Source organism: Doryrhamphus excisus, linkage group LG9 (genome assembly GCF_037039965.1).
Source record: "Doryrhamphus excisus strain RoL-2023G ecotype Guam linkage group LG9, RoL_Dexc_Guam_v1.1, whole genome shotgun sequence".
Taxonomy (NCBI): Eukaryota; Metazoa; Chordata; class Actinopteri; order Syngnathiformes; family Syngnathidae; genus Doryrhamphus; species Doryrhamphus excisus.
In genome coordinates, this window is record NC_136365.1 from 19,851,207 (window position 1) to 19,878,456 (window position 27,250).

Below are 27,250 nucleotides of genomic sequence, written 5' to 3' on the forward strand. Positions count from 1 at the left end.
TCTATTATAAAATATATATTATATATCTTCTGTACAGCGACCTTGGGTGTCCTGAAAGGCACTTTGAAATAAAATATATTATAAAAGAAGCTTCCTAAATAGGTTGAAAAAAACATTAATTTTATTCAAACATGCATCAAGGTTACCAATGACAGTTGCTACATCATACAACACACAACTGTTCAACATTAAGAAAATAGCAAATGTTCTTATATCGCTGCCGGATAGTGTGCAATAGAGTATTCTCTCTTATCTACTGTGCACAAGAGAAAATACACAAGTCATTCAACTCATCACAAAAAAAGACATAGTTTTTCTCATAGTTGCTGGAGGGATAAAGTGCAAAAGGTTTACACAGGAACAGGAAGTAGCGCTGCACTGCATTGAATAACATTATACACGTGGTCCTCAGTTTATGTTTATAAGTTATATTTTGACGTGCTCCCATAAATGAATTAAAACTCGGCCATAAACAATTGGCCCAAAAAAAAAGTGAAAAAAATGGAAGTGAAAATGAACGTCATAAAATGTTAAGAGAAGAAGAAAGAGCCACCAATATTGGCCATACTTTTGGTCTGAGCCTTCATGAAGGCCATCATGAAGGATATAGGGACGAGGAGGAAGCGAAACAGGCTACCGCGCCAAAACAACATCAGCAAACTCACCTGTCCTTCTCTGCATGGAGCCATCCTCATCGGCCTGCACACACACACACACACACACACACACACAGTCGGCAATCACAAAAAACTACGCATAACCACATGTCGTATCCTTGAGCATGTTGAAGGATCTGCTCCCACCATGAAAGCGACAGTAATAACTAAAAAGCGTAGTGTTTTTAATTAGCTTCATATTTCTTGTATTCTGTGATGATTATGAAATCTCTCAATCTAAATGTCGGCCATCTTACATTCAATAGGAAAAAAAAACCTGGCAGTGATATTGAAGGAAACATCATTGAGTATCATTCATTAAAGCTCCAGACATGAGAGTGAGGGTCTGTTGCACCTTCTTGTATCCTTCGAGTCCAACGTCCTTCATAGGCGTCACTGTAGGTGGAGTAAGTAACGATGGGGTGTCTCCGTCCAACTCCGTGTCCAACAGATGCGTCGTATTACTCAAAGCCCAACGTAGCAAAACCTCGGGCCGCTCCAGTCATGTGGTTCTGCTCCGGTCCTCCTCTTCCATAAGGTGCCTTCCTTTATTTTGTCCCACGCATCCCGTCCCGATCCCGTCGTGCTCTCTTTCCGTGCACGGGTCCCGCCCAGTCGCGTTGAGCGAGGAGTCCGAGTCGCTGCTGAGAGGCAGCTGGTGCTCACCTGGAAGGAATAGATATTCGAGAGTGAACGTGACCATCATTTTTTGTTCATCCACCCACCTCTTGAAGATTGGCCACAGGTTCTCAAAGACATTAAGGTCACCCCCCCGCCCCAAGAATGCCAAAGAAAAAGCTAAAAATCTCTTGTGGCGTTAACTCTGATGGCGCTACATGTGCTGAATTTTAGAATATTTTTTGCATGTGCGTGTTTTCCCATCAGTTTTGTCCAAATTCCACAAATTCAGCACCTTTTGACTTTGCTAGATAGATGGATGGATGGATGGATAGGTGGAGAGATGGATAGATAGATAGACAGACAGACAGAGAGATAGAGAGAGAGATAAATAGATAGAGAGAGATAAATAGATAGATAGATAGATAGATAGACAGACAGACAGATAGATCGAGAGAGATAAATAGAGAGATAGATAGATAGAGATAGAGAGAGATAAATAGAGAGATCGAGAGATAAATAGAGAGATAGATAGAGAGAGATAGATAGAGAGATAGATAGAGAGAGATAGATAGAGAGATAGATAGATAGATAGAGAGATAGATAGATAGAGAGATAGATAGATAGAGAGATAGATAGATAGATAGATAGATAGAGAGCTAGAGAGAGAGATAGATAGATAGATAGATAGATATAAATAGAGAGATAGAGATATATATATATATATATAGATAGATAGATAGATAGAGATAAATAGATATAGATATATAGATAGATAGAGATAAATAGATAGATAGATAGATAGATATATAGATAGATAGAGATAAATAGATAGAGATAAATAGATAGATGATAGAGATAAATAGATAGAGATAAATAGATATATAGAGATAAATAGATAAATAGATAGATAGATAGATAGAGATAAATAGATAGATAGAGATAAATAGATAGATAGATAGATAGATAGATAGATAGAGATAAATAGATAGAGATAAATAGATAGATAGATAGATAGATAGATAGAGATAAATAGATAAATAGATAGAGAGATAGATAGATAGATAGAGATAAATAGATAGATAGATAGATAGATAGATAGAGATAAATAGATAGATAGATAAATAGATAGATAGATAGATAGAGATAAATAGATAGATGACATCAAATATGAACAACAATGTACAGCATAAAGAGTAATTTGTAGAAATAATTTAAATAATTTTGAATAAATAATAACAACACATTTACATCCATTGTGACCGTAGTGATACTGCTGAGCGTCCGTTAGAACGAGGGTGTCCAAATTGTGACCCATTTTTGGCCTCTTACGTTTTTTTGTACATGCTTCAATTTGTCAGTATGCGGCCCTCGCCCTTGTTGTATTAGAAGAACAATTCCACACGCATGGAAACTATGAAAACATACGATGGTGACACCTGGTTACATCCCTTTCCTGTGGAAACTGTTTGTCATGGAGGCTATGAGAGGTTAAAAACTCGGTACTTGGATACTGTAGATGTAATACACGACACCGTGTCATACTGTATAATACTCACTACTGGAAATGACGTAGTTTTCCTCGGCCTGAGGCGCTATCTCCACATCTGGACTTCGCCGAGATGGGCCTGTCGAACTTTCCAGGGGGTCCAGCACTACGGCGGTCTCGTTGACGGTCACTTCACTGGCTTCGGTGATGGGGTTGGTGGATGGACCCCCGACCGACATCTCGTAGTCGGGGGGCATCTCACTGGAGTAGTCTGCATGGAGCTGGACACAACAATATTTATTTTTCGCTGTCAAATGACATACTTCATGAAAAATACTGTGTACTGTGTAACATTTTACAACATATACACAAAGTTACTGAGTTTTTATTTTGTCACATTTAAATATTTCCCATCATCAAACTAATTTAAATATGAGTTGGTGACAACACAACTGAACACAAAATGCAGTTTTTTCGTTTTTTAAATGAAAGCAGCAAAACAGACCCAGACCATCACACTACCACCACCATGTTTTACTGTTGGTATGATGTTCTTTTCCTGAAATGAGGCGTTACTTTTCCGCCAGATAAAAAGTTCTTGGGGATCATCAAGACATTTTCTGACAAAATTGGGACAAGCCTTCATACTGTTTATGTTCAGGAGCGGTTTTGGTCCTGGAACTCTGCCATGCAGGCCGTTTTTGACTAGTGTATTTCTTATGGCAGAGTCATGAACACTGACCAAGTGAGTCCTGCAGTTCTTTGGATGTTGTTGTGGGGTCTTTTGTGACCTCCATTTTGGTTGGCCGGCCACTCCTGGGAAGGTTCACCATTGTGGATAATGGCTCTCACTGTGGTTTGCTGGAGTCCCAAAGCTTTAGAAATGGCTTTTAAAACCTTTTCCACACTGATAGATCTCAAGTAATCTCAGTTTAGTTACTTTAATAATCAAAAGTTTCATTTAAAAACTGAATTTTATGCTGTGTTGTGTTGTCATCGAATAATATTTTTAATTTGTTTGATAATCTGAAACATTAAGTGTGACATGCAAAAAAAAAAAATCAGGAAGGGTGCAAATACTTTTTGGAAATGTCGGATAGCGCCTCTTTAAATATGAATGGCGGTCATAGAAACAAGCAGAGAGTAACTCACAGAGATTCCCAAGGCTTTGAGTATGTTCATTTTACACATGGGACAAGTCTGGTGGTCATGCAGCCAAGGGTCCACACAGTGCTTATGGAAGACATGCCTGAACAGACCCAAACAACACACACTCATATAAATATATAAACAATATTTATATTTTTTAACGCAAATATGGCCTTTTCGAAAAAAAAAAAAAAAAGACCTCACGCCGGTGAACATGGCATTCTACCTGCATGGCAACACCCTGACAACGTCATTGGGCTTGTAGGCCTCAATGCACACAGCGCAGCTGTCAAAGTCACAGTCGGTCTCCTGTTAACACACAATCAACGCGGTCAGATCTCCGGGAAATGGAATGGCGTGTATGAACAGGTACTGCATATGTACACCTTGTCTCCTTTCTTAATGGTGCGGACTTGGAGCTTCCCGATGGCTTTTTTGGCAGCGTCTCCCAAACGCCTCTGTGGAGAGTAAACACACGAGGGACTCTTAAATGTGCAGGATTGTCGCTATGTAGTCAGCTCTGCAAGTTGACAGAATCTAGAATAAATCATCAAGAATAGCCCAAAGTGAACTGCTGCCAGGACAGGAGACGAATGCTTCAGCTTGAGTTTCGGGAGGCTGCGCTTTTCTCCACGCATAAATGCAATGCAGAGGCAACAAATTACACAATAAAACGCCTCATAAATAATAAAACAACCGGGCATGAAAGAAATTGTGTGTATGGAGAAGGTGCCTCACTGGTCATTTTACTAGGTAGTCCTGCACACTCCAGTGAGAAGCAAAAGGAAAACTGCACAATCCTTGTGCAGAGAGAAAATGAGTTAGCATGAGGCAGCTAACAGCACCTATTCTGTATGTTCACCAAGCTACAGCGATATTGTTATTATAGCAACAAACACAAAAAACAATGCTAAGCTAGTCTCAGCGTCACTGTACGCATTTTTCAGTTGAGGACTTGTGCTGGAAGACACAGCCATTCCAATGAAAGCGGACATTCGAAGTGTCGTCTCGGTTTCTATGCTGCTGATGCTGGCGGAAGTAGCGTTAGCGCTAATGGTAATGGTTTTATTTCATTTGATTACAATTGAATGCATCCCATAATCAGTTCACAGTTCCACATGTCCAAAAGGAGTAGGAGGAAGCAAAGCTTATTAAATCCTACCCCTCCATCTGTTACATTTGTTCACTTCCTGCTTTCCAAATATAATTTGAGTTGTTTTATTTTATTATTTTTGTATTTAATTTAATAATATTGAAGTATTTATTGTTTTTTGTTTTATTTTTAATTTACTTATTTTTTTTTTACTTATTCTTACTTTATTTACTTCACGTACCGAAGTACGAGGTTATATAATATATATAATAATAATAATATATATATAATTATATATATATATAATTTTTTTTGTCACATACTGAAGTACAAAGTGATATGAGCATCGCTTTTTAACGTAGTCCTAGCATATATGTGTTTCAAATGTACTTCTTCCCTGAGATCATATTTCTCCTCTCTTGTAGAGAAGTATTGGATGACATTTTTAGCTAATTGGTTATTTTTAGCCTTATGCATTATTTTAGCTGTTTGAAGATGAACTATATCAGCAAGTTGAAGTATTTGTGATTTTATTTTGTGAAATAAGGAGTGAGTATGTTCTCTGTCGGCGGCATTATTAATTATCCTTACTGACCTTTTTTGCTGTACATTTAGCCAGTGAAGATTGCTTTTATAGTTATGGGCTATGTCAAATCAATGCACCTCGGAAATAATCAAAATACAGAAAAGATAGCAAGCTAGTCATTGCTAGCTAGCTTATATTAACTTGTTTTCTCGCACTAGAATGTACGGAAAATGGAAAGAAACATGTTCATGTTTCACATAGGGATTATGAATGATGTGCAAAATTCCCCAAAAAGTGCAGTTCCCCTTTAATAAGTGTGGGGTGCTTTGCAAAAATATAACATAAAGACATAAATGTACTGTATATTGGTGATGGGAGATGACGACAGTTGTCATCTTCACCTTATTCAATTAAAGAAAAACAAAAATGCAAACAATGGCCACCGCCCCACCAGCTGTTCCATTAACAGACGCGATGCTGTAACAAGAAGCCTCTGTTTGCGAGAGAGAAGGTTGATGGTTCGCTGGTTTGCAGCGGCCTCTCTTGGGCCAGCTGTCAAGCTAATAATTCCAACTTCAACGGCAGATGCAAACGCGGCATTGAGCCAACACGAGGATTTACAGCGGCACAGCAGCATCCTCTCAGACAAGATTAAGAGTTACATAAAGAGCTCAGTCGTACCTGGTTGCGGTCTCGGGCATTAGCATAGCGGAATCTCTGGATATAGTAGAAGACAAGCCAGGCGAGGGAGAGTATCATGAGAATGATGAAGGAGATGGAGACAAAGACTACCGAGGTTCTGCTCACATACTTCTGCAGGTTGCGCGTTCCTACAGTGATGTGCAACGTAACGGTGATGTGCTGCTCCAGCAGGGCCACAATCTCCCGACCTTTGTGCTCTGGGATCATGATGGCCACTATGTCGCCTGTACCTGCACATATACACACACGCACACACACACACACACACACAAACAGGAAACCAGGTTAGATGTGATAAGATTCGTATTTAAATATAACTAGAGAGATTGTTTCCATTCAGGACGCAGCCAGTATGTACACTTAAATATTATCTATACCTAAAATGCTGCACGGCGGTCGAGTGGTTAGCGCGCAGACCTCACAGCTAGGAGACCAGGGTTCAATTCCACCCTCCGGTTTCCTCCCACATTCCAAAAACATGCTAGGTTAATTAGCGACTCCAAATTGTCCATAGGTATGAATGTGAGTGTGAGTGGTTGTTTGTCTATATGTGCCCTGTGATTGGCTGGCCACCAGTCCAGGGTGTACCCCGCCTCTCGCCCCAAGACAGCTGAGATAGGCTCCAGCAACCCCCGCGACCCTCGTGAGGACAAGCGGTAGAAAATGAATGAACTCGTAGCAGCGTCGGTGCCGTCTGCGTCGTCCGTATAATCATCATTAAGTCAAGTTAAAATTGAATTCCGAAAAACTTGCAATGCACATATCATGCGTGTTCCCGAGTTCAATTCCACCCTCGGCCATTCTCCCCGTGCGTTTTCTCAGCAGTCTCAGTAGGGAAGCCCAAACCTTGACCGCCACCCAACACACAATGCACCGGACCCTTATGTTCGACCCCGTAGGGGGTAGGTCTACAAGGGGGAGATCCCGTGTGGCTTCTTCACCAGGTGCTCCTCCCCCGGGCCTGCCTCCAGGGTGAGGGCCCTGGTATCCCACATCCGGGCGAGGTAGTTTTTATTCATAAGGGTCTTCTGAATCACTCTTAGTCTGTCCCGTCACTTCGGACCTGGTAGCCTTGGGAGACCCTACCAGGAGCATATCGCCCCAGACGACATAGCTCCTCGGATCACTCGGGCACCCAAACCCCTCCACCACGATAAGGTGGTGATTCACGGAGGGGTTAAGGAAGACATCTAAAACGTAACGTTCACCTTAAAAGTGTCAGACGACTCGTGAGAGCAGCTTCGACGAGGCCCATGAGGAAAACACATCACCAGGAAATCTCCCAACAGGCACTTCACATAATATTATTTTTAGTCATATATTTTGCTCCTTTGGCTTTATAATATTTGAAACAAAAAGACTGCTGAGTGACTGACACATGAGAGTCTGGAGCAGATCCCGCCACAATCAGAGAAGAACAAGCCGTGTGTGTTTCATGAGACTGCATCAAGACAGCAGTTACATCATATTCCCCCCTGAAAGCGGCGTGAAGTCATCGCAGCTCCCGGTGGCGTTGTTTCAACCCGACATCACAAACATCCAAGACAACAAGCATGTACTGTACGTGTGTGTGTGTGTGTGTGTGTGTGTGTATGAGAGAGAGAAACACTGCATATTTGGTACATGGCCTGCACTGCACAAATCCCTTTATGTAAGAAAATAATCTGCAAACCAAGGTCGATCAGTCAAACTAAAATTATTTTATTTTCACGCTTATGAGACATTTTTCAAACAGCAGCTCCAATGTCATTTAGACAATCACACCTAATTTCTAAACAAAACATACCTTAACCGCAAGCATCATGAACACTATAATAAAATGTCAAAAATATAAAATGGAAAACTACATATTATCTTTATGTGCTGTTAAAGACACTCCAAGTCACTCACATTCATACCTAGGGACAATTTAGTCTCCTCACAGAGATGTCCAACGGAAATTCCAACCCAACCCAACCCATTTATTCCTGGCCAAAATGAAGCTAAATGAAGTAACTACATGAATTAAAATACAAATCCAAGGCAGAAGAAGCATTGTAATTGTGAATCTAGTACTATAAAATGGAAATAGGTGTGTCCCAATGACGTGCATTGTTAGCTAGCTCATATTAACACATTTTCTTGTGTTATAATACACGGAAATTCCAACCCAGATCTTCTAGATTTCCTGACTATGTAGCCAACATGCTAGCCACTGGGGTAATCCAACCCTCGCTGTTTTCGTCGATGAATACAGCCGATGAGTAGTATTTAAAAAATGTATTTATTCCTGGCCAAAATTAAGCAAAAATGAAGTAACTACATTAATTAAAATACAAATACAAGGCAGAAGAAGCATTTTAATTGAGAATCTATTATTATAAAAGGAAAATAGATATGTCCCAATCATGTGCATTATTAGCTAGCTCATATTAACACATTTCTTGTTTTATAATGCACAAAAAAGGGAAAAAATATGTATTCATGTTTCACGTAAGGATTCTTAATGATGGGAAAAACTCCAAGTGCAGTTCCCCTTTAAATAAGTACAATGTTTTTAGCCCCACCCACTTTTAAACACTCCTTCCCCTAATTTTTCCTTCTTCCTCTGTGTGTTTTTTGACAAGTCTGACGTTTGATAAGTAAATTAGTTCTGTGGTCAGAGCAGGGTTTTTTTTCCACCTCAGGCTCCCGGTAAAGGTAAACCAGATCTTGAGGTAAAACAGATCTTGAAAAAAGGGATTCATGTATTCATCAGCTGAGGACCTGATGACTGTAATTCCCTTTATACTGGAGTAAATCAGTGCCTCCTCTGCAGGCTCCAGTTGGTGCAAAATGCAACTGCTCACGTCCCTCGCTAATGCCCCCAAATAATGCCTGTGTTCTTTCCGTTGGCTGCCGCTACAATCTAGAATCAGTTTTAAAGTCCTGCCATTAATGGCCTTCCTCCAGCATACTTGGCGGAACTTTTAACAGTCCGTCAGTCACCACTCAAAGGCCCGGGGATATTCTCAATACACAACAGCGGAAGTCCTGAGGATGAAATACAAAGAACCGAGGGGGTTTAGAAATAGAAATATTACCTCTTAGTACCTGGTTTTGCCAATGAAGAAAGCACCGGAAGCTAGTTGAGCCATGTAAAGTTCTGACATGGTCTCAGCATGAAATGGTTAAAAAGAAAGCCCCCCCAAGACGGCTTTCCAAGCCAGCTGTGTTGGCTCCCGACCCAGAAGTGTTCCGCTCTTTATTTGGCAGCATCACGTTGGACCCTGAACATGACGAGCCGTTACTGTTACCCTCCACTGCACTCTCTTATTGCTGACATCCCCCGTCTGCCCTTTCCCACCTTGTTGATTCATAGAAGGTCTCGAAATTGGCTCGTAACTGTTGCACCGTTTTTTTTTGATGCAGGTATGTTTGTTGGCTGCTACCTCGCCTAATAAATCTATCTAACCCAAACATGCTGAAGGATTTAGAGCCACGCAACATTTCCGTACAAGTAAAAGTCCTCCGGGTATTCTGGGCCTGAATCCAATTTGTGGATTCACAAATGGTGGGGAAAACCTCACGAGTTTGTCGACAAAATATACTTTTACGTCGAATAAGGAAAAGTTGACATGGAAGACTAATAATGCTAACAAAACAGAGATGACAGATTGACATTAAAGTGATTGACTGATATTAATCAAAACTGAAACCAGCCCCTTCGTCTTGCTGATATATTGTCAGTATGCACACACTGTGTCTTTAAAAGCATTTTGACATGTTTATTTCAGGGCTGCACGGCGGTCAGAGTGGTTAGCACGCAGACCACACAGCTAGGAGACCGGAGTTCAATCCCACCCTCGGCCATCTCTGTGGAGTTTGCATGTTCTCATGTTTTTTTCTCCGGGTACTCTGGTTTCCTCCCACATTCCAAAAACATGCTAGGTTAATTGGCGACTCCAAATTGTCCATAGGTATGAATGTGAGTGTGAATGGTTGTTTGTCTATATGTGCCCTGTGATTGGCTGGACACTAGTCCAGGGTGTACCCTGCCTCTCGCCCTAAAGCTGGGATAGGCTCCAGCACCCCCTGCGACGCCTGTGAGGATAAGCGGTAGAAAATTAATGAATGAATGTTTTCATTGTTTGTGTTAATGGGCAGACCACTACTTTTGTACCTTTAGTACCTTTAGAGCCCACAACTAGAAATGCATCATTGCATTGACAAAGACACCTCGAGCAAAATATCCTACACAGGGGGAAAAGACAACACGCTAACAGCGTCGCTTGTTTACACGCCATACATTACAGCTGAGGAGCCAAACCTGTTCTGTTCATTTGCCACTTGGATGGGATCCAACCAACCAAACAAATGATGGGGAACACACACACCAGAGAGGCCTATATAGGACTATATGTGAAAAAGGATCAACACAGATCTTTAACCCTCCTCTTGTGTTAGCGTCGGCACCGACCCGTTTTACATTTTAATGCATAAAAAGAATCACATAACATTTGTTTATTGCATCATGGCTTTTTGACTTTTGTCAGGAAACTCTATTTCAACAAAAAAAATGTTTTACTAAATTTTAAAATGGTGTGGTTGAAATTATGACCACTGTCTTGTTAAGGTCAGTTTGGACCCGGTTATAATAATATGACTATAAAGCAATATTTTGAGCCACAGCTGAAATCATAAGTGTACAATTAGCCAACACAATGACAACCAGCTCCTTTTCTCATCATGTAAGCTTCAGGAGATTCTCATTTTGACCGCTTTTCCAGTATACATGTGAGGTGAATTCACTCATTTTTGTGACTGATTTCACATTTACAATTTGGATCATGGAAAGAATGGCAAGAAGTACAGTGAACCAAGATCTGGACCTGTTCTGCTTTTTCATTTCACTTTATACTAAAGTTCTGTTGCTGAAAACAAGAACTTTTTCTACCTTTTCTTCACATTAATATATATGGGTCAAAATTCACCCAAAAACCATAGATGTTTCTTTAGTGATTAATACTAAAATGAGAAAATAAATAAAACTAATTGATTTAAGACATATGTTCTATAGCTCTCAGTAATAGCCAGGTAACAAAATAATTCAGTGTATTAATATGATTCTTTTGAGGTTCATTTGATCATTTTTGGAAACTGAAATGGAGGGGTATAGTGACAAAAAAGGGCCTACAAGCCCCCACCAAAAGTATTAAAACCAACATTTTCATGGATGATGAAGCCTAAGAAGGTAACCAAGACATGAGAAGAAAATTTGATGGTTATTGTTTTTAGTGTATTTTAAAGCTGATTTAATACATGGATTTAACGGGTGTTAACATAAGAGATGATACCAGAACTCTAACACAAGAGGAAGATTAAACAAAAGTGCAATACGTCATTTAGTTGGGTAATATCTCTTTTGTAAATATTGAATATACGCAATGGAATTGGTAACTTTGTTTTGCAATGTCTTATGAAGTATTCCTTAGAAAGTACCTATATATTTTCTATACAGTCTTTTCTAGACTACTGCTGGAATACAGTATATGCATTGTTTTTGCTCTCCATCTACATTGAGTACAGTTTTTTCTTAAAGTTTGCATTCAGTGGCAAAAATATGTATTTTACAAACACAGATGAAGGCCACCTGTAGGAGGAAGCCACGTAAAAAAGGACGAATGCGTTCTTACCTGAGTGGGGCATGGTGATGGTGTCGTTTGTACCGCTGGAGCCCACATTGTACACGACCACGGCAGAGGCGTTCAGGGCGGCCGCGTTACGGATCTTCTCGCGGTACGTGCAGTTCCCCGCCGCCACCAGCGCCACCCAGGCGACGGCGGTTCGAGACACGGGTGGGAACCGGGCGCTCGGTTTGCACATCTGTCGCTCCTCCGGCAGGGAGGCGACCAGGACCAGCCCCGCGGCTTCCCTCTTGGGGGAGTGCTCGCCGTAGCGGCCGCACTCGGTCTTCTCGGTGCGGATCTGAGAGGTGACCGGGTCCAGGTAGGTGATGTTGACGAAGGCGGTGTACCACTCCTCCTTCTCCGCCACCGTGAAGTCCAAACACAACAGGTGCACGGAGCACAGGGAGGAGACGAGCCAGGTCGAGAGAGCCACACTGCGGCAGAGTCGAGTGACGGACGGAACCATCGTGGAGCAGGAACTTTAAATCTGCATGGAGGGTCCGGGAGAAGACCCCGTCTTGCTGTGCTTGGCCACTTGCTAGAACTCTACTCCACATCATCAGCACCAGACGGTTGTTGGTCCCCGCAGTCGCCAGCTGCTCCCTGATTGGCTGGAGGCTCGCCTACCACGTGACCTGGGGCGTGGCAAATATGGCTTAAAAGCACAGGACAGGAAGCTGTTGTACTAAAAATAAAAATGTTTTTATCACTACGTGTGGAAAAACGCATTGAGTGCTTGATTAGCTTTGATATAATAACAAAAACATTATATTGTGCCCTTTTTCAATCAGAAATGAGACAATAAGATATAATTACATAGTTATCACAGCAATTAGCACCGAATGTATTGTTTTTTTTAATTACCTGTAAATAAATCGTTACATGCCAAACAGCTAGCATGCGTTAGCTTTGTAGACAAGCAGAAACAACACATTTATTTTAGCAATAGTAATATATAGTATAGCACTGTAATAGTAATAGTACCCTGCGATTGACTGGCGACCAGTCCAGAGTGTAAACCGCCTCTCGCCAAAAGACAGCCGGCATAAGCACCAGCATACCCACGAATGAATGGAACTACAACTTAATACCTACTTCCGCATGGAACCCGGAAACAACGCTCAACGTCGAGTTTTCTGCCGGAATGTTTTTCGCGGTGGACCGGGTATCCTAAAACTGCTCATCCTGTACGGTAAAGTAATATAATGTTCTTTTCACGCTCTGTGACACATAATTGTAACAGCGCTAACAATGAAGAGGATTATTTGAAAACTTACTGACTACGCAAGTAGCCGTGAATTGAAATTAATTTACTTTATAACATGGAAATTACCGTCATGCTAGCAAGTATCCGCTAGCCGGACTGCTTCAAAGTTTAACTTGCTCTGCATTCTTCCGTCTTATGACGAGCATCCCGAACTGTCAGTTTGTTTAACGATTGCTACTTTGCAGCATTAATTACATTAGTTGTGACTACCAGCGTTTGTGTGTGTTTGTGTGTGTCCAGGTTACTTTTGCCTTATCGGGGTGCCATCCTGCTGGAGCCAAAATGCCCAAGAAAAAGACCGGTGCCAGGAAAAAGGCAGAGAATCGAAAGGAGCGAGAGAAACAGAGCCGAGCCAACCGGGATCAGGTTGATTTAGCCAAACACCCCTGCAACTTCATCATGGTGAGACGCTACTCTGGCTATACCACACAATATTCCCAATAAATCTTCCCAGTGTTGCATTCTAATGCCTCGTTTATTTCCCTCTGCTTTGTAGGAATGTGATAAATGTCAGAGGTAAGTCACTACGTAATCCAGGACAATCAGGATTGACTAAAGCAGCGGTGTCCAAACTGCGACCCGGGGGCCATTTAAAAATATAATTGAACAAGAATAAAAGAACTACAGCAAAAATCATCAATCATCTAAAGAAGAAAATTTACAAAAAGAAAGTTGAAATAGCTTGAAAATAAAGAATCGCAGAAAATTAAAAAAAAAATAGCTGTAATTAAATGTATAAATATAAAATAAAAGATCAAGATATTCATAAAACAAATGTATATGCATGAAGTGTCACCTCGGTTGGAGTGCGTATATTCCCCTCTTTCTACCAAAACAGGCTGCATGGTATGAGGGCGTGTTGGTTCTATAGCTGAATGAAGTGAACCCTCCACTCAAGTCATTCAGTCGAGGGTGCACTGCCTGACATTGTGTGTCGTGTACTTTCTTTATACCTATTGTTTATAAAACACGATCTGATGTCAATTTCAGACCATTTCCGCAGCATCATTTTGTGATATGAAAATAATTTAAAATAATGTAACGTAAGTTTCAGCTGCCATAATCCCTAAAGTATAACATCTCATTGCGCACCAATTTGTCTGTCTGTTGTAAGTCAATCAAACATGACAAGTGTGAACGTACCCTAAAAGTTAACTAACCACGTTTTATCTTTCAATGCATCCTAATAGAAAACAGAAGAACAGAGCTTTCTGCTACTTCTGCAGTTCCGTGCAGAAACTTCCCACATGTGCGCAGTGTGGTGAGTGAGACAAAATCTGCTAAATGTTGCACTGTTTTTTTTGCGATGCCAGAAGTGTTTTTTTTTTTTTTTTAACAAGGTAAAACCAAATGCATGAAGACTTCGGACTGCGTTGTCAAGCACCCTGGCATCCACAGCACTGGAATGGGCATGGTGGTAAGTAAGCTCAGCGGAAAATCGGCGCAATCTGATACCAATGTAACCCTGCAGTTTATACTAATCGTGTGACAACCTACTTTACTTCAGAACTATTACTAATTGATTAAAAATACTGTACTGTGTCGTTCGCGAGTCAGTGAGGAAATGGTAGCTCGACAGGAGCCGCTCACAACAAGCCTGTCAACCCATCGGTGTTTACTACAGTATAACAGTCTGACTAACAGTGTCATCCAATGAAGAACATCAAGGTATTTACACAGCAACTTAAGACTAAAAGCACACCTAAGAAATATACATACTGTAGAACAACCAGGTTTAGAGACAGCTACTTCCCCCCTGGCCATCAGACTGCTCAATGCCAAATAAGCCCCTCTACCTGCCCACACGCAAAACTTCAAATTATTATTCATTCATTCACTTCCGCTTTTTCCTCACAAGGGTCGCGGGGGATGCTGGAGCCTATCCCAGCTGTCTATGAGCGAGAGGCGGGGTACACCCTGGACTGGTGGCCAGCCAATCACAGGGCACATATAGACAAACAACCATTCACACTCACATTCATACCTATGGACAATTTGGAGTCGCCAATTAACCTAGCATGTTTTTGGAATGTGGGAGGAAACCGGAGTACCCGGAGAAAACCCACACATGCACGGCCGAGGGTGGAATTGAACCCTGGTCTCCTAGCTGTGAGGTCTACGCGCTAACCACTAGACCGCCGTGCCGGCCTAAAATTATTTATTCAAAATTATTTGTGCAATTTACTGTTTATGCTGTACATTGTTGTTCATATTTGATATTACCACATCACCACATTATTATTATTATTGTTATTTATTATCATCCATCCACCCATCTTCATTTAAACGTCATCAGTCTCCCTCTGGTGGACAGAGGCAGCATTGCAGTGTCGTCCGTCGATTTTCTATGCCACTAGTGCCAGTGAAATGTTTGCTCAGATGAAATGCATTATGGGAAAATTAGTTGTTGTTTTTTTTTACTCGCACTGCTACATGTTTGTATATTTCTAATGTACACCTTTTGAGTGTTAAGTTGCTTTGTAATTAGTTTGGTGTTAGATGACACCATGAGTCAGGCTCTTACTGTATTTTGCTATTCAGTTATATATTTTGACCTCCTGCAGTTTTCAAAGGCTTTAAGGCTTGTTGTGAGTGTGATATGCCAATTCATGACAGGAAGAAATTTGATTTACTCCCTCTAGATCAACAACAAGCTTCAAATAGACTAAGAAAATAATCCGACTTGATTTTGAACCTGTGTTTGTGTAACGATAATACTATGTCCTGCCCACTAGGGGGCGGTGTGTGACTTCTGCGAAGCCTGGGTGTGTCACAGCAGGAAATGTTTGAGCACTCACGCCTGCATGTGTCCCCTGACGGAAGCCGACTGCATTGAGTGTGAACGCGGCGTGTGGGACCACGGTGGGTGAGAACGGGCCCCCTTGCAAAAACGAGCCGGCTGCCATCGACACATCGCTCTTATTCGCCGTCCTCCCTTCTCATTCCCGTAACAGGCGGGCGTATTTTCCGCTGCTCCTTCTGTCAAAACTTCTTGTGCGAGGATGATCAATTTGAGCACCAGGCAAGCTGCCAAGTCCTTCAGGCAGAAACTTTCAAATGTGAGTCACCACGCCGTCAATAATTAGCGTGATGTGGTTAAACACGGTGAGGATTTGTGTGTGTGTGTGTGTTGCACAATATCACTTTTGGTTTGCTATGGATGTGATTGAGTGTATATATATATATATATATATATATATATATATATTATTTTTTTTAAATTGTAGGTGTTTCCTGCAATAGACTGGGCCAACACTCGTGCCTACGCTGTAAGGTGAGGCAACAGCTCTGCTTACTTGACCCCACAAAGACCTTTCCGTTATTGAATATGTACACCGTAACAACATAAGTACTTCATTAAAACGAGCCCGACAAAAGACCTGTCGCTCATCCAGGTCATAGGAACAATAAATAATAACTTTTAGGTGAAATGACTAATTGCTAATTGGTAACTAAATGGTCGTCATTTGGAATGGCAAAGGACTCACAGACTTTTTGAAGATTCTTTGGTTTCATCTTCCAACTTCGTCCTTCATTTTACCCCAAAAACGCTCCGTAACGTTCACGTCTGCAATCCTGGAACATCTTGACCTTCATCATGAACGTTGATGTGACGCCCGGAGTGTGAGAGGGAGCGCCATCCTGCTGAAGAATTTGGAAGATAGTGGACAACAAGAATTTAGAAAGAACTATAAACAATGGTGGGCGGCCAATGGTAGACCTCACAGCTAAGAGACCAGGGTTCAATTCCACCCTCGGCACATCTCTGTGTGGAGTTCGCATGTTCTCCCCGTGCATGCGTGGGTTTTCTCTGGGTACTCCGGTTTCCTCCCACATTCCAAAAACATGCTAGGTTAATTAGCGACTCCGAATTGTCCATTGGCATGAATGTGAGTGTGAATGGTTGTTTGTCTATATGTGCCGTGTGATTGGCTGGCCACCAGTCCAGGGTGTACCCCGCCTCCCGCCCGAAGACAGCTGGGATAGGCTCCAGAACCCCCCGCGAAAAAGCGGTAGAAAATGAATGAATGAATAAACAATGGTGTTGCATTTGCCAAGGCCCACAGCTTGCAGAAAGGATGGACGGTAGAAAAGCGGCAAAAAGTTGTTTTTTTCTGATGAATGAAGGTCAAGTTGCTGCAGGATGGGCCGTCCCAGTCACCAGACATGAACATAATTGAGCACATTTTCTTTGAACCCAAAGAACTTTTATGAAGTCTGGGAGACATTCAAAACTCTTTCTTTCTTTTTGGATGACTTTTATCAATTAGTTATTGACGTAGTTATTGAGTCCTCCAAGCGCAATAGTAATTCATCTTACCAAGACACCCCCGCTTTAGGTTCTGATCTTTTTGTAGCATGTCTCTGCTATTAAAAATAGGAAAATAAAACCGTGCATTAATATACTTTTGTCCAAGCACAATCTGACCTTTCTGCCCAAATTAAATAATAAACCTCAATGAACAACACAAGACTTTATCTTGTTATAACAAACATAATCTGGAGGCTTTAGCCGTTCATAAAATCTATGTCTAAATCCAAATGAGCAACTAAAAGCGACGTTATCATTTATTGATCCTACAGCTTAGATAAGTGATGAGACTTTTGTGGAACGCAGGGAAACCATGGCGACTCTTCCTGCTGCTGCCGTGACCCCCCCGACCTCAACAAAATCAAAACAAAAGTAGTTGCGACGATCAGGAAGTGTGTTTGATAAAAGATTAAGCTGTAATTGTGTCAAACTGAACGTGGCCAAATAACAGCAGTCATCCAAACCACATCAAGCACTTTTTTACCAAATGCAACGTGACGTTAAGGCAACACCCTAAGGAGGAAGTTGCCATCCATACAAAGCAAGGGCGTTGAGACTTTTGTTTCACTCCGGCAATGAGAACACAAAGCATTCTTAGCGACCATGTCTTAGCAACATGCAGAGAATACAGGCGACACCTCGATATCTGCTGTTGATCATTAGCGTGTCTCGTTTTAACGACGGCGAGTTTTCTTTACGGTCATGACTCCCGCTCCTGTTCCATCATCCTCAGGCATGTTACTGCGAGGACCACGCCAAGAGTAAGGTCTTCAAGCAGGAGAAGGGCAAGGCGCCTCCGTGTCCAAAGTGTGGCCACGAGACACAAGAGACCAAAGACCTCAGCATGTCCAGTGAGTCGCCTCGACGCCGTTCTCTACCGCTTCACTGTGTAAAACGAGTCGCATTGAACACCGTGTGATCATTCTCCCCCGCCGCTGCAGCTCGCACGTTGAAATTCGGACGCCAGACCGGCGCCGACGAGGACGACGACGACGACTACGGCGCATCAGGCTACGACGCATACTGGAAGAATGTTGCGTCAGGAGGCGCAGGACACCAAGCAGACAACGACGACTACGACGACGACTATGAAGATGATGATTATGACGAAGATGATGATGAGGAAGAGGATGAGGACGATGAAGAAGAAGAGGATGAAGCCAGAGAAGGAATGGCTGCTCTGAAATTAGATGAAAATGCCGCCTGATCTGGCAGGTGGCTTTTTTTTTTTTTTCACTTTTTTGACTGTTCTTTGTCAAACAGGATGTGTTCAACTGTTGCCAAACACACAGCAACAACAACTCAATAAAATGATTATGTGTTGCCAGTGACTGTGAAGTCAACATTGTTGAATGCTAAATGAGAGAATGGACAAAATGACATTTGTGGCGCCCCCCATAGGCTGTGTTCAAAATGATTTGGAAGACGTAGTAGCATACATGTTATACGAATATCATTCATTCATTCATTTTCTACCGCTTTTCCTCACGAGGGTGGAGCCTATCCCAGGGGTACACCCTGGACTGGTGGCCAGCCAATCACAGGGCACATATAGACAAACAACCATTCACACTCACATTCATACCTATGGACAATTTGGAGTCGCTAATTAACCTAGCATGTTTTTGGAATGTGGGAGGAAACGGGAGTAGCATCGTTGTGGCATCGTTGTTTAGACATTTTGTCTAAAAATGCACTCCCTTGTCTGTTTTCTTCTTTTCTATCCCCTCCTGCTCCGGTCTGACCACTCCAAATTTGCAAAACATCATTCATTCATTCATTCATTTTCTACCGCTTATCCTCACAAGGGCCGCGGGGGTGCTGGAGCCTATCCCAGCTGTCTTCGGGCGAGAGGCGGGGTACATATAGACAAACAACCATTCACACTCACACTCTAGGTATGAATGTGAGCAGGGGTGGACAAACTACGGCCCGGGGGCCAAATGCGGCCCACCAAGCATTTGAATCGGGCCCGCTAGTTGCGTTCTAAGTATTTCAACTTTTAACATACAAACTGGCAACATGACTTGCAAGTTGGATGTCTTATTTAGTAAAAAAAACAAAACAAAACTTGGAGTCGCCAATTAACCTAGCATGTTTTTGGAATGTGGGAGGAAACCGGGGTACCCCGAGAAAACCCACGCATGCACGGGGAGAACATGCAAACTCCACACAGAGATAGCCGAGGGTGGGATTGAACACAGGTCTCCTCGCTGTGAGGTATGTGCGCTAACCACTTGACCGCCGTAAAGCCCGATGCAGAACAATTATTTAATAATTATTATTATTTCATTCATTCATTTTCTACCGCTTATCCTCACAAGAGTCACGGGGGTGCTGGAGCCTATCCCAGCTGTCTTTGGGCGAGAATGTGAATGGTTGTTTGTCTATATGTGCCTTGGGATTGACTGGAGACCAGTCCAGAGTGTACCCCACTTCTCGCCCGAAGACAGCTGGGATAGGCTCCAGCATACCTGCGACCCTTGTGAGGATAAATAGCATGGAAAAGGGAAGAAGATGCAAACTCCACGCATAGATGCCTAAGCCGAGATCTGCTGACTATGAGGCCCAACAAATATATTTCAGAAATGTCAGATTTGCTAGAAGAACCCAAAATGTGCTTTATCATAACTTGTCAGCTTTTACAAAAATAATACTCAGTTTTAATTGTCAACGTTCTTTATTGGGAGTTATGGATTTTAATGATTTGACGTCGACAGCGAGTTCACGTCAAAAAGGGCGTGTGTGTGTGTGTGTGAGTGTTTTTATGCATGTGTGGAAGTGAAGAGTGCGTGTGTGGCCCGTGTGCTTCTTGTGGGAGATATCTGCACTGTGGATTTTTTTAAATTATTTTTAAATCTAGGACGGCCATCGAGCGTCACCCCCCGGCATTGAAATGGGACAGTGACCGGCGGCTTCATGACGGCGCGTCCGGTCGTCCTCGTCCAGCGTATTCGTTGTCGAGCGGTAAGATCGTGTCTTATTTGTAATCTCTGCGTGTGTGTGCGGCCATTTCGTGGAAAAGCTCTTCAAGTCTATCCACGTTTATTGGGGAAACTACTTGCATAAGTTGTGCGTAATGGAAGGCGTACTGCACATAGGGTGTGCATACATGTGCGCCGCGGAGCTATTTCCGGTCATGGTGTGCGTTTAATATAAACGGCAAAGTCAAGTTTTAGTTTCACTTTCAGTTGGTGCCGACCACCACCGTCGCCCACCCCTCCTCCCTCTCCCGCTGTGACGTCAGTCCACATGCTTGACAAGGTCCCACATGTGATGACATCATCATCACGTGTCTCCTGACGCCTCTGCACAACATGACTGGGTGAAAAGTCACTTAAAAAGCAGCCCTATTATGCAAAAGTGAATTTTATATAATTTTTTTTATATTTTATATAATAATAACAGTTCTATGTGTCCCTAGGTGTGAGCACTCCCCCACTTGTTTGCACCACTTCTAGCGCTTGCTTTTTAAGTTTATTGTGGCTTTTCAAGGCGTCATGATACCGCCTCTGACCCGCCCTGTTCGATCCCCACTGCAAAAAGAGGGAGCTTCACTACACATCTTAAAATCCAGAATAACGCTTTTCCAAATATGCGTCCATATAACAATCCGCATATTGGAATCCACTGGAATGTAATGGCGCAAACAATCCGCCTATTGGAATCCACTGGAATGTAATGGCGCAAACAATCCGCCTATTGGAATCAACTGGAATGTAATGGCGCAAACAATCCGCCTATTGGAATCAACTGGAATGTAATGGCGCAAACAATCCGCCTATTGGAATCCACTGGAATGTAATGGCGCAAACAATCCGCCTATTGGGATCCACTGGAATGTAAAGGTGCAAACAATCAGCTTATTGGAATCCACTGGAATGCAATGGCGCAAACAATCCGCCTAGTGGAATTCACTGGAATGTAATGGCGCAAACAATCCGCCCATTGGAATCCACTGGCGCAAACAATCCGCCTATTGGAATCCACTGGAATGCAATGGCGCAAACAATCCGCCTAGTGGAATTCACTGGAATGTAATGGCGCAAACAATCCGCCTAGTGGAATTCACTGGAATGTAATGGCGCAAACAATCCGCCCATTGGAATCCACTGGCGCAAACAATCCGCCTATTGGAATCCACTGGAATGTAATGGCGCAAACAATCCACCTAATGGAATCCACTGGAATGTAATGGCGCAAACAACCCGCCTATTGGAACCCACTGGAATGTAATGCCGCAAACAATCCGCCTAATGGAATCCACTGGAATGTAATGGCGCAAACAATCCGCCTATTGGAATCCACTGGAATGTAATGGCGCAAACAATCCGCCTATTGGAATTCACTAGAATGTAATGGCGCAAACAATCCGCCTAATGGAATCCACTGGAATGTAATGGCGCAAACAATCCGCCTATTGGAACCCACTGGAATGTAAAGGCGCAAACAATCCGCCTTTTAGAATCCACTGGAATGTAATGGCACGAGCCAGGTCGCGGCAATGATGCTAGGAGTCCGCTGGGCCGGCGCCAGTTGGTGCCAGTTCGCGCCAAAGATTATGTGATTGGCGCGTAGTGGCTCGCTGTGGCGCCTAATTAATGTCAGCACTAGTCACAAAATCATGTATTTCATCAGCTTGTTGCAAACCTTTACTACTAAAACGGAAAAATGTCTGTGACTAATTCCATTCCCACACATGCTTCCTTGTCAGACGGCTATTCATCTAACAATGTTTATTATTGTGGTTGCAGCTGGTACCGTGTACCTGCATGCCGAGCAGACGTAGGCGACGAAAAGCACGCCGTTTGCGAACAATAATCTAATCGATCATTGTCAACCGGCAAGTTTTTAGCCTGAGTGACGGTGTCCCTTTGGTGCGTGACCAAATTTGATAAGCGAGGATGTGCACTAACCCGTCTGTGTGTTCTTTGCAGTCAGGCACCCAGCGGCGGCTCAGGCCTCACCTGTGCGGCGACAGACACACAACTCAGGTGTGGCTTTGTGTGTTTTTGCTGAGGTATGACTACATTGTCCAGAATCGCTTTTGAATCTCAATCCAAACAAGCATAAATGAAGTAGGGCTTATTCAGGCAATTGACAAGAGCAAATACATGGCTTTAAAAAAAAAGGTGGATTTATCCGTTATAGGAGGCTACAGATAGCTAGCGAGTTGTTGCTATTAAAAATGACATGGTCGGCATCCACTATCCTACATCTTTTCCCATAAAAAAAAATTTGGAAACAGAAATTGGAATTTTTTTCTTCCACTGACGTCATAAAATCTTTATTTACTGAAACATTACAAGTGGAAATTTAAAAAAGTATTTAATTCACATCAGACTTCTATCTTCTAGGAAAAAAAATGCAAGCTGAGTCTGCTAGTTGCATAATAAAATAATAACTACTCTACATTTTCATTGTGGTAACGTGTGGAGTGCAATGGGCATTGTTTTAAGTGACATTCTTGACAGTTATGCAAGCGCAAAAAGAAGTTAAAAAGGAAAAATAAATTCAGAAGCCACATTAAAGACCTGTTATGCACATTTTTCGGCCCTTTGTATTGAGTTGTGGACTCCTACAGAGCAGCTACACACAATAACCAGCACACAAAGCTTTATAGTGCTTCCAGTATCTGCACCTATTCGGCTGTATTTCTTTGGACCGCGAAAACGGTCTGTTTTAATGTTAGCATGGTTGGTCACACTCGCTTGCTAGCTGCGAAGTTGTTAATAAACGGCAATGTATGTTTTTAAAATGTTGGTTTTTAACATCCAGCCGTATATGTTGGATTCCGAATTCGATCCGCACAGTTTTGACGTTTCTCAAGAAAAGAGGTTACTTGAGGACATTGCTCAATGTAGCTTTAGCATTTTAGCGTTCTACAGCATCAGTAACGTCTAATGTGGCCAGTATTTGTAGTGGGAAATGGCTATTAGGACACTGATAAATTGTTACTTACTGTTTGCTCTTCGAACTCTTCCACACGACCGAGTAACGTTGGAAAGGCGTCGGGCTTCAGCAAGTTTTCCTGATGGTGGCGTCGTCAGGAATTGTAAACAAATGTAGCTTTCCCTTACACCTGAAAAAACACTTCCTGTGAGACATTGATAACACTGTAAACACAGATCTTGGGGGAGGGGAGAGTACATATCTGACCTACAGTGCACGCCCATTTAAGGAAGCCCTCCAATCTGTGACATCACACATCACCGGTGTTAAAACGCCTTCTGAAACAGAACGTTTTGAGCCATCCCAAAATTCTTTCAGTGTCCTTAAAAACACCAGCATGCTTATTTTTAGTTGTCAAATTGTACATAAACAAATGAGTAATGTTTATATTATTCATTCTCAATTCCCCTGCGTACAGCGTCGGGAGTACAGCATCGCGAGCGCTTACCGTGAGCCAATCCGCAGACGTGCAGCGGTGCGTGAGCAGTCTGATACCCTCCATTAAGGTGAGAAAGAGGTATCCTAACCATTTTGTTTTTAAAGCGCTTTTGAGGAAAACTATTTAGGGAGGTTCAATTTGTTGCATTCAAACTGTAAAAACTTTGCCCTTACAGAATTCTGACGCGATGTTGTACGCTCCGTCGATGAATGACATTCATGTAAGTTGTGAAAAGTATATTAAAGTGCATTTCAGACATAAAAAAATACATTGTTTTATTATTACATACCTAGCAAGACTATGTATTATCAAAACACTCATATACTTTTTCCACAGACTGAAAATAAAAGGACTTAGGGACGATTTGGATGTTTTTACTTTTACGCCTGAATCAATACACAAGATTGGGTCAATGAGATTTAAAATTTAAAAAGAAAAGTACAAATAAAACTATAAAAAGCTGGGTCTGTCATAAGTGAAGCCATTGCTGATTTGGTTTAAAGCCAATATATTCCCAAACTAGGGCTGTGGTATTTCACTTAGCAAGCATCTTTTTCTCTCCTAACTTCTATTACGTTATTAAGATTTATTTATTGCTAAAATACAGGTTTTGTACGGGGTTTATTTTACATATCAGGTAAAGGAGGACGTTTACTAGCAAGTTGCCGTTGCGAGCATTAGCATGCTATTGTCGTTTTAGCTAACTATGTAAGTTTACTTACCTCTTTATGCTTGTGTAGCTTTGCTGTCGGCGTCTCAGTCGGTCTTTAATGAAATAAAAACTCACTTCTCTCGCAGTGGAGGTCGAAATATATATATATATGGGCTTCGGTGTTGTTTTGGTTCATCAGTATTGATACTCGGCTCGTCCATGATCGTCATTTGAATTTAGCGCCAGGTGCTTGTCCAGGTTGTCCTGCCCCGTGTTGCCAGATAGTGATGTGTCGTAGCAGAAACAAATAATTGTTTTTTTTCCGGGGAAATACAACCATATATGAAAAAAAAATACCAAGTACTCACAAATTTGTATATGGTTCCTAGCATTATATGTATTTTTTATTTATATTATGATAACCGGTCGAAATTGAATGAATTTATTAATGAGAAATTCAACTTTAGAAATAGAGGGATGTCTTTAATATCTGGCAGCCCTCTCCGGTTTAGACTAATGTTGCCAAATGGGAAATAAAATCATAACTGTCATATTTTCCGGGAGGTTACTATCCAAGGCAAACTGACAAACTAATAAACAACAAAATAAGTTACTCGCGTTTTAAGTTTTATTAGAAAAAATATCTTTTAACTTTTACAGAGACATTTAGATGTATGAGGAGGAAATCACAAATAAGAAATTGAGGGATAGCCTTGTAATCTGGCAACCGTTGACCTTACATTACAGGAGCGGCTTTTTGACCCAACAATTTGTTGAAAATTGGCTTATAAATATACAGAAAAGACTCAGTTACAGTCACATGATTATAATAATATAATATTATAATAATATAATCATATCATTTGTTACTGTTACTTTGTAATGGCCTCCATTTTAGTTTACAAACATACATTGAAACATCACACCGCTTGTATTTAATTGCATTATTACGCAATAACGCTTTCTGTCCTGCAGACCAAGTGTCATCTGTTGTCACTGGAATGTTACATCAAGGAGTTGCTGATGGTCATCGATGAAGAAGACGTGGAAAACATTTACGTTTCTTGCATCTTGAATTTCAACGACAGGCTGCATAATGAAATACTATCGTCTGCATCTGTGAGTCCCATGTCAGTCTACGCATCAATCAATCAATCACGTCTTCATTTCATATGACAACACGTGACGGGACCTCAGCATTTCGTTGTTTTTTTTCAGTTTCAGGTCAGCTGTCCACCATGTGAGGCGCACTCGCTTGGCAATGTTTCCACATTTCTCAGCAGACTAAACACTCTTTTGAAGGCCATTACTTCCAAAAAGCAATAAGGTGCAAATACCCCATACTATGTGTTTTTTGTTTTTTTTTTACTATACAGAATACAGTGGAGTAGATAGGAAATACTACCAAATTATGATGTACAACTTTCAGTTTTCATTTCAGTGGCGTGTTTAGGAATTACCGGTGCTCAAAATTTCAACTTTTTCTACACATTATGACTTTGCTGCTGGAAAATTTTCGATTATTATTTCGATTATTACTTACGCTTGACTTTTTTTCTCACAAATTAAAATTTTTAAGCACTGTAAATTCCGGTGTATAAGCTGCACCCGTGAAATTTAGAGGAAAAAAAAAAAGTGCGGTCATTAGTCACTGCCGGGGTGCTGCAATGATGTCAGCCTCCCTCTGGGTTTTTCTGGCTCCCTCTGGTGGACAGAACCAGCATTGCAGCAGCATCCATCCAATCTACTTTGCCATGTTGACTTAAACTCACATTGGTATGTTTGTATATTTATTAGGTATACCCTTTGAGTGTTAAGTTGCTGTGGGATGAGTTGAGTGTTCATTGTGTTACATTGGGTAATGACCTCCAATGGGTTGCTAAGCTTGTTGTGAGTGTTTTCACAGCTCATGATTGGTTAAATAAAGAGCTGCCTAGTCCTCGCTGACATGTGAGCAGCACAGTATTTAAACAATTAGCCGTAGATCGGAAACAAAGGAGATTAGAATTTAGCCATAAAGTTTGCCGCATCAAAAGGTAGCAGCTTATAAACCGGAAATAATGGTAAAATTATGACTTTTTTTTCTCATAATATAATAATATAATAGCATCACTATTTTCAGGAAATTTCAAATTTTTTCTCAAAATTTACGACCTTTTGTTTTGTAAATTCCAATTTTATTCTTGTAAAGTCACAACTTTTTTTCTCATTATAGTTTTACTTTTTTCTAGTAAAATTATTTTTTTCCTCGTATACAATAATTATTTTTTTTTCTCAGAAATTGCTCGATTTACTTTATTTCCAAGTTTATCTCCAAAAGTGTTATTTTATGTTTGTGAAATTACATATTCTAGTCAAATGACCTTTTTTTTTCCCCTCACAAAAAAAGTCTACATTAGATTTGGTGGTATTTCCAGATATTATGGTGGCGTATAAAATACCCTGTCACATAACTGCATGTAAATACACCCTATGTAAATATTTGTTTATAATATAACCCACTTTGTATGTAATGTGTGTACTAATGTGTGTATAGATACATGCAAATGATGTAGCAGGAACTATCAATGCAAAAAAAATGTCCATATTTGATATATTAATAAGCTAACAGCTGAACTGAGAATGTAAATACTGAATGAATGTAATAGCCCCCCCCCCAAAAAAAAATACATACACTGGAATCCCTATGGTATGTGATTTAAGTGGTATTTTTATTTGTTGCCAACCATTAAAAACACTTGATTCAC

General features: G+C 41.4%; 3 protein-coding genes across 6 annotated transcripts; 2 read left to right on the forward strand and 1 right to left on the reverse strand.

Moving 5' to 3' along the window:
• Positions 1-99: 99 nt before the first annotated feature.
• Positions 100-22,439, reverse strand: LOC131136241 (RING finger protein 150-like). 3 transcript variants are annotated; one of them, XM_058082986.2, is made up of 10 exons: positions 22,377-22,439; positions 16,637-16,793; positions 11,888-12,516; positions 6,339-6,463; positions 6,213-6,248; positions 4,299-4,370; positions 4,139-4,221; positions 3,916-4,012; positions 2,834-3,044; positions 100-1,322 (listed from the first exon to the last, which is right to left on the reverse strand). In XM_058082986.2, the coding sequence occupies exons 3-10, from the start codon at positions 12,345-12,347 to the stop codon at positions 1,159-1,161; spliced, it is 1,248 nt and encodes a 415-aa protein (XP_057938969.2). In that variant the 5' UTR covers positions 12,348-12,516; positions 16,637-16,793; positions 22,377-22,439; the 3' UTR covers positions 100-1,158. The 3 variants fall into 3 exon arrangements, with proteins under 3 accessions (XP_057938969.2, XP_057938880.2, XP_057938947.2); XM_058082897.2 differs by having other exon boundaries at positions 6,213-6,463; positions 22,377-22,438; XM_058082964.2 differs by lacking the exons at positions 16,637-16,793; positions 22,377-22,439 and adding an exon at positions 12,866-12,997 and having other exon boundaries at positions 6,213-6,463.
• znf330 (zinc finger protein 330) lies at positions 12,956-18,873 on the forward strand. Of its 2 annotated transcripts, none has more exons than XM_058082996.2 (10): positions 12,956-13,073; positions 13,389-13,550; positions 13,645-13,664; positions 14,339-14,409; positions 14,489-14,565; positions 15,884-16,010; positions 16,103-16,207; positions 16,376-16,422; positions 18,194-18,311; positions 18,402-18,872. In XM_058082996.2, the coding sequence occupies exons 2-10, from the start codon at positions 13,431-13,433 to the stop codon at positions 18,665-18,667; spliced, it is 951 nt and encodes a 316-aa protein (XP_057938979.2). In that variant the 5' UTR covers positions 12,956-13,073; positions 13,389-13,430; the 3' UTR covers positions 18,668-18,872. The 2 variants fall into 2 exon arrangements, with proteins under 2 accessions (XP_057938979.2, XP_057938989.2); XM_058083006.2 differs by lacking the exon at positions 12,956-13,073 and adding an exon at positions 13,106-13,302 and having other exon boundaries at positions 18,402-18,873.
• Positions 20,302-25,947, forward strand: LOC144899832 (uncharacterized). Its single transcript, XM_078793604.1, has 6 exons — positions 20,302-20,427; positions 22,398-22,480; positions 23,831-23,918; positions 24,027-24,071; positions 25,479-25,622; positions 25,722-25,947. The coding sequence occupies exons 1-6, from the start codon at positions 20,380-20,382 to the stop codon at positions 25,827-25,829; spliced, it is 516 nt and encodes a 171-aa protein (XP_078649730.1). The 5' UTR covers positions 20,302-20,379; the 3' UTR covers positions 25,830-25,947.
• The last annotated feature ends 1,303 nt before the right edge of the window (positions 25,948-27,250 follow it).

Bases quoted from the DNA above. Each gene is read 5' to 3' on its own strand.
- LOC144899832 (XM_078793604.1), top strand. From the start codon at position 20,380: ATGACGGCGCGTCCGGTCGTCCTCGTCCAGCGTATTCGTTGTCGAGCG. The intron at 20,428-22,397 runs GTAAGATCGTGT...TGTTCTTTGCAG, and splicing joins AGCGTATTCGTTGTCGAGCG to TCAGGCACCCAGCGGCGGCT. The intron at 24,072-25,478 runs GTAAGTTGTGAA...TCTGTCCTGCAG, and splicing joins CGTCGATGAATGACATTCAT to ACCAAGTGTCATCTGTTGTC.
- LOC131136241 (XM_058082897.2), bottom strand. From the start codon at position 12,347: ATGGTTCCGTCCGTCACTCGACTCTGCCGCAGTGTGGCTCTCTCGACC. The intron at 6,464-11,887 runs GTAAGAACGCAT...GTATATGTGCAG, and splicing joins CATCACCATGCCCCACTCAG to GTACAGGCGACATAGTGGCC. The intron at 4,013-4,138 runs GTAGAATGCCAT...GGGTCTGTTCAG, and splicing joins GTCAGGGTGTTGCCATGCAG to GCATGTCTTCCATAAGCACT.
- znf330 (XM_058082996.2), top strand. From the start codon at position 13,431: ATGCCCAAGAAAAAGACCGGTGCCAGGAAAAAGGCAGAGAATCGAAAG. The intron at 13,551-13,644 runs GTGAGACGCTAC...TCTGCTTTGTAG, and splicing joins ACCCCTGCAACTTCATCATG to GAATGTGATAAATGTCAGAG. The intron at 18,312-18,401 runs GTGAGTCGCCTC...CCGCCGCTGCAG, and splicing joins CAAAGACCTCAGCATGTCCA to CTCGCACGTTGAAATTCGGA.